A 6,000-nucleotide genomic window follows, 5' to 3' on the forward strand; every position below is an offset into this window, starting at 1 on the left:
GATTCATCTGTAAATTGGAGGTTGATCTGGATGAGAAAACAGGTAGGAGAGGTTTTGGAGACAGATTCTTCTTCTACAAGGCAGAGCATTGCACGAAAGCAGATGTGGGAAGAACAAATCAAACTGCACCAAGTTCAATGAAAAGCGTCTCGTAAAAAATCTGCAGATGATATGACATGAACATTTACTTATTGTTATTAAAAACAAGCAAACACACACAAAAAAAAAAACATTTAGAACAAACCGCTCCAGTCATCCTCAACAACAAGTCTTGGAAAATGCAAAACGTCAACCTTCCTCACTCACGGTAATGAAATCAGAGGCGTGCTTGTGCGTGCGTGCGTGTGTGTGTGTGTGTGTGTGTGTGTGTGTGTGTGTGTGTGTGTGTGTGTGTGCTCGTGCGCGCACTCACCGTCAGAGATAGCGTTTGAGACCGATGTGGCTTGTGGAGCGTTTATTTCCTACTAAATCTGACACCCTGCAATACTAAAAAAAATAAATAAAAAAAATGTTTCGGCTGCAAGCAGAAGATTAACACCAACTGTGACATGATAGTGTAATCATAAAACACAATCCGAACATGCACGAGATTATGAAGCATCCCCGCCTGGAGCGTTGTGACAAATAATCCGAAAAAAAAAAAAAAAGAAAATCCCAAACATCAAGGATTCTTGTTGATGGTTCTCACGTGCTTGAGACCCAGCTGGACCAGGATAACAACAGACTTTAAAGGATTATAATGGATGCACAGTGTTCTCACACAACCACAGATGGATCCCACTAGGAAGCGGTAATAACATATAAAGTCTGCAATTTCCCAGCAATGCATTAATGAAGAGAAAGTGGATGAGTTTTCCTCAAGGCTCTTCTTAGGCTTTCAAGTTTTTCCAGATCTGCTGCCGCAGGGGTGCGGAGGATCTGTTGGGGATCATAACATGATGTATAGTATCACCTTGGGAGCACCTGAAGATGATTGGTATGCTTAAACCACCAGAAAAGGCGCTTGAAATGACACGTGTGTGGATATTATTGTAGAGCCCCTGTCTGTGAAAACGATATTCCTGGTTTACAACGCTCACATTAAGCTCCTGTTGATAGGAGCGGTAAACAGGGACATATGAAATATTAATATACTTCCTGACTGGGAATAAAATATGGGAATGAAAAAGATCCTGTTCAAGAATAAACACTTGCAGCAATGCCTGGAGCCCCTGGTAGATTTTCTCTTTTTACATGTAAAGTCTGATTTTTAAATGTACTTATTATTATATAATTATTTAATATTTATTTGATTAATATTAGTTGGCAATAATATATAATTATTTTTAACATAAAAAAAAACAAAAAAAAAACTATGAGACTCCCTTGAAATTTTGCTTTGAGGCTTTCAGGGGGTCTCATGGGTTAATCTTAGGGTGTATTTCGCACACTGGATTTGGACAGGACATTTCAACTGAGAATTAGTCCAGAGTTTTGGTTTAAATCGGCTGTCGGTGCACGTCTGATGAAACCAGATGAGCTTGTGTGGCAAGAACAACGTCTCATTATTAACAGATATGATCATTTGACCTCTGTGGTTGTTGTGTTTTATTTGTAGTCTGCGTGCGTGCGTGAGTGTACGTCGGGTTTTTTCTTCTTCTTTTCAGTAAATATATATATGTATATATATATATATATATATATATATATATATATATATATATATATATATATATATATATATATATACATATATGCATTTTAAATTAAAAGATGGGGCGTTCGGCATGTTCATAAAACTATAATAAAAGCAAAACAAATATTGTTTCATTTGCTTTTTATCATTCTTTGTTGACGCTGACATTCAACTGTATCATCGCTTCTTTGTCGGCGCTGACATTTTATTTCCCCTCTTTGTTGACGCTGACATTTCAACTATATTTTATGCACGCAGCTTGAGGTTATGGGAACTGCCTTTTTCTCTCTCTCTCTCTCTCTCTCTCTCTCTCTCTCTCTCACTCCCCTCCTGTGTTTCCATCCGACGTTGTGTGTCAGTGTGTGCCGTGTATTCCGAGCCTCGCCCCTCAAACCCTGTGATGCTGGAGGGTGGCGCACGTCGAGAGCTACGTGTTGCTGCTCAGCAACAGATAGAGAGGAGGCAGAGAGAGGCGGAGAGAGAGAGAGAGAGAGAGAGAGAGAGAGAGAGAGAGGGAGAGAGGGAGGAATTCCCTCGCACAGACACAAAAGCGGCTCCCAGGGCGTGTGTCGCCTCCTATACGGCAGCCGCGCTTGGCTCTTGATGAATGCAGCATCCGATGCCCGGAGCCCGAAGGTGGGAGCAGGATGTAACGAGCGGCTGCCACCACACCGAGCGAAGCCTCTGGCTGTGTGTTTTTTTTTTCTTCTTCTTCTTCTCTCTTTTCAATTCTTTCTCTCATTGCGGAAGGCAAAACACACACTCGGAGGCAACATCACCTATGACGTCGCGCCGAGTCCGTGGGAGAGGCATCCACGCGCTGACACGCTGAGTCCGGGGGGGGGGAGTGGAGAGTGGGGGTTGGGGGGACGGGGGGGGGCAACCTGTGGCCCCGAAAAGCTGCAGTATGCTGACCGAGGAGTCCGAGTGCGGGGTCCGCTTGTAGGGGGATTCGACACACTGGCCGCACTTTGAAAGTAAGTTCACCTGTTGTTACGCTGTTTCCGTTGTAACCCACGCAGCTCGGTGGAACCACCGCGAATGTCACAGCGGCATGTTTTGCCCTGAAAAAAGTTGAATCGGATTTAAATGACACGAGCTCAAATTGCTCTGCATCTTCTCCTCTCCTCTCCCCGGAGCTGCGTTCATCTCTTTGTCTGCCCTTCTCTTTGTGTTCACAAGCCCCAACCTAAGCAACCCACCACCACCCCGTCTTTATTTTTATTTATATCGATATCTATATCTATATCTATATATTTCTTAACTCTAAATTGCCTGCCTCCCTCTGTGTGTGCAGACATGACGGGTCAGGTGTTGGGCAAACAAGCGGGCGCCGGGGCTCGCGCGGACGACAGCGCCGCCATCAGCATCAACGTGGGCGGCTTCAAGAAGCGCCTCCAGCCCGACACCCTCTCCAGGTTCCCCGAGACGAGGCTGGCGCGCCTCCTCCACTGCCAGTCCAAAGAGTCCATCCTGGAGCTGTGCGACGACTACGACGACACGGAGAAGGAGTTCTACTTCGACAGGAACCCGGCGCTCTTCCCCTACGTGCTCAACTTCTACAACACGGGGCGGCTGCACGTCATGGCCGAGCTGTGCATCTTCTCCTTCAGCCAGGAGATCGAGTACTGGGGCATCAACGAGTTCTTCATCGACTCGTGCTGCAGCAGCGCCTACCACTGCAGGAAAATGGACCAGGACCGAGACGACTGGGAGGACCGGAGCGACGAGGGCAGCACGGCCTCGTCGTTCGACGAGCTGCTGGAATTCTACAGCGACGCCTCCAAGTTCGACAAGCAGCTGCTGGGCAGCGTGAGGAGGCGCGTGTGGCTGATGCTGGACAACCCGGGCTACTCGGTGGCCAGCCGCATCATCAGCGTCCTCTCCATCCTGGTGGTGCTCGGCTCCATCGCCACCATGTGCATGAACAGCATGGCCGAGTTCAGCCTGCTGGACGACGAGGGCCAGCCAGCCGAGGACCCCCGCTTCGAGACCGTGGAGCACTTCGGCATCGGCTGGTTCACCCTGGAGCTGGTGGCCCGCTTCATGGTGGCGCCGGACCAGCTGCACTTTTTCGAGCACCCGCTCAACGTCATCGACACCGTCTCCATTCTGCCCTTTTACCTCACGCTGCTCTTCAACCTGGTGGCGGAGAGCAGCCCGGCGCTGGCCAACCTGGGCCGCGTGGCGCAGGTGCTGCGGCTCATGCGCATCTTCCGCATCCTGAAGCTGGCGCGCCACTCCACGGGGCTGCGCTCGCTGGGCGCCACGCTGAGGAACAGCTACAAGGAGGTGGGCCTCCTGCTGCTCTACCTGGCGGTGGGCGTGTCCTTCTTCTCCGTCATGGCCTACACGGTGGAGAAGGAGGACAACGAGGACCTCACCACCATCCCGGCGTGCTGGTGGTGGGCCACCGTCAGCATGACCACCGTGGGCTACGGCGACGTGGTGCCCGTGTCCATCGCGGGCAAGCTGACGGCGTCGGCGTGCATCCTGGCCGGCATCCTGGTGGTGGTGCTGCCCATCACGCTCATCTTCAACAAGTTCTCGCTCTTCTACAAGAGACAGAAGCAGCTGGAGATCGCCATGCGGAGCTGCGACTTCGACGAGGACATCAAGGAGGTGCCCTCGGTCAACCTGAGGAACTATTACGCGCACAAGGTCAAGTCCCTCATGGCGAGCTTGTCCAACATGAGCCGCAGCTCGCCCAGCGAACACAGCCTCAACGAGTCCATACACTGACGGGGAGGTGAGCGGAGCCGTCCGCAGTGCTGAAAGCTCCTGCAGGCCGAAAAAAATGAAAGCAACACACGTAGAAAAAAGAAAAAAAAGCCCACTTTCTTCCACTGATGTCGATCGTCTGTAGCTCAGTGCAATAACGTGTAAACGTGTGTCATGAGAAATTGAGCACGCCGCGTGCGAGACAATTTGCTGTGCAAGAGCGCAATCCATAAAAAACAAAACAAAAACCGTGGCCTCATGTGATTGCAGAGACAGAGAATGCTGTAGTTGTGGCGTCACAGTGTAGTCAACCCTCCGGCTGTATCTGTCGTGATCAATTCTGTCCGAAAAATATCTCCAGCTGTATCACTCCTGAGGAATGCTGATGTGTAAGTGTTACGTTGCAAAATGAAAAAAAAGAAAAAAAAGAAACATGTGTGGTTAAGACGAAAACGATTAAAACAAAACTAAGGAAAAATACGCAACTTTTCTCGCGCTTCGCATGGAGGCCTTTTTTTTTTTATGTGGTTGTTGTTGTTGTTAGCATACTCCCCCAAGAGTGACTGATTGAGAAAACATGTCTGAGCCTGAGGGGGAGCAGATTTAAATTCCTGACTGACACATTATCTAAAGCAGCCTGACAAGCATAGCAACAAGCATTTGTGACTGACATGCCTCTAAAAGTAATTCTGAAGGCATCGCTGTGCAACCCGACAAAGGACAGACAACAGTTTCATGGTTAGGACTCAGTGAAAGGTCTCAACTAAGCAAACGTCACAAATATTAGGTCAAATATGCAACCCTTAATTACTTAATCTGATGAGATTCAATTGGAAAATGATTCCTTACTACTTGTAGATTTATTAGACAGTTATGAAACCTTTATTTATTTATTTTTTATCCTTCTGTGACTTTTTATTTGTCTCGTTGTCAGTGAAGCTAACATGCTCACATCTCTTTTTCCATTAGGTTTCAAACTGTCAGCTTAATGCTGAAATGTTCTTACTCAGCAGGGACACAGGGAAGCATTTATTCTCCTTACATCCGTTTTTTTTCTCCTTCCAGACTAAACAGCCCAGTCATTTGAAGGAGATGCGGGAATAGTACAGAGAGCACTCACTTAGTGGCATTGATTTCAGTTTAGTGGATAAAGAGCTGCCGGATACAAGCAGACAAAGGAGAAACCAATTTATTTCTCATCTCAATTTTATTATGAATTGATATCAGCATTTTTTTCTGTGTTTTATTCACAAAGCTTTTAATTATTAAGTTTCTTTGGGATCCGACGGACGTTTATCTGTACGAATGTGTGCAAAAGTGTGGCAAAAAACAACCGAACCGCCCTATACCTCGTTGATCACAGTGGCTTGGCATCTTAAATTTCATACTATTAAAATATCATATAAAAACTACAGAACCAGAAACCAGATCAGGATCAGAGGATGATTTGAAGTTCAGCATCCAGAAATGACCAAAGTGAGGCAAGCAGAATCAGACGCGATAGCAACACCTCGTTAGTGTGAGCACAGGAAAACAAACCACCGAAGCACAGTTGGTCTCAAACTCCCAGTGGACTCAGAGGGACACAAATAAAGCAGTTCTCC

The 6,000-nt window shown here is 47.4% G+C and overlaps 1 protein-coding gene across 1 annotated transcript; it reads left to right on the forward strand.

Moving 5' to 3' along the window:
• The first annotated feature begins 2,974 nt into the window (after positions 1 to 2,974).
• kcns2 (potassium voltage-gated channel modifier subfamily S member 2) lies at positions 2,975 to 4,873 on the forward strand. The gene has a single exon (XM_076041169.1). It carries the CDS (start codon positions 2,975 to 2,977, stop codon positions 4,415 to 4,417), a length of 1,443 nt encoding a protein of 480 aa, XP_075897284.1. The 3' UTR covers positions 4,418 to 4,873.
• Positions 4,874 to 6,000: the final 1,127 nt, after the last annotated feature.

This window comes from Nelusetta ayraudi, unplaced genomic scaffold (genome assembly GCF_046127955.1).
Source record: "Nelusetta ayraudi isolate G7.1 ecotype Tasmania unplaced genomic scaffold, CSIRO-AGI_Nayr_v1 ptg000063l, whole genome shotgun sequence".
NCBI classification, from domain to species: Eukaryota; Metazoa; Chordata; class Actinopteri; order Tetraodontiformes; family Monacanthidae; genus Nelusetta; species Nelusetta ayraudi.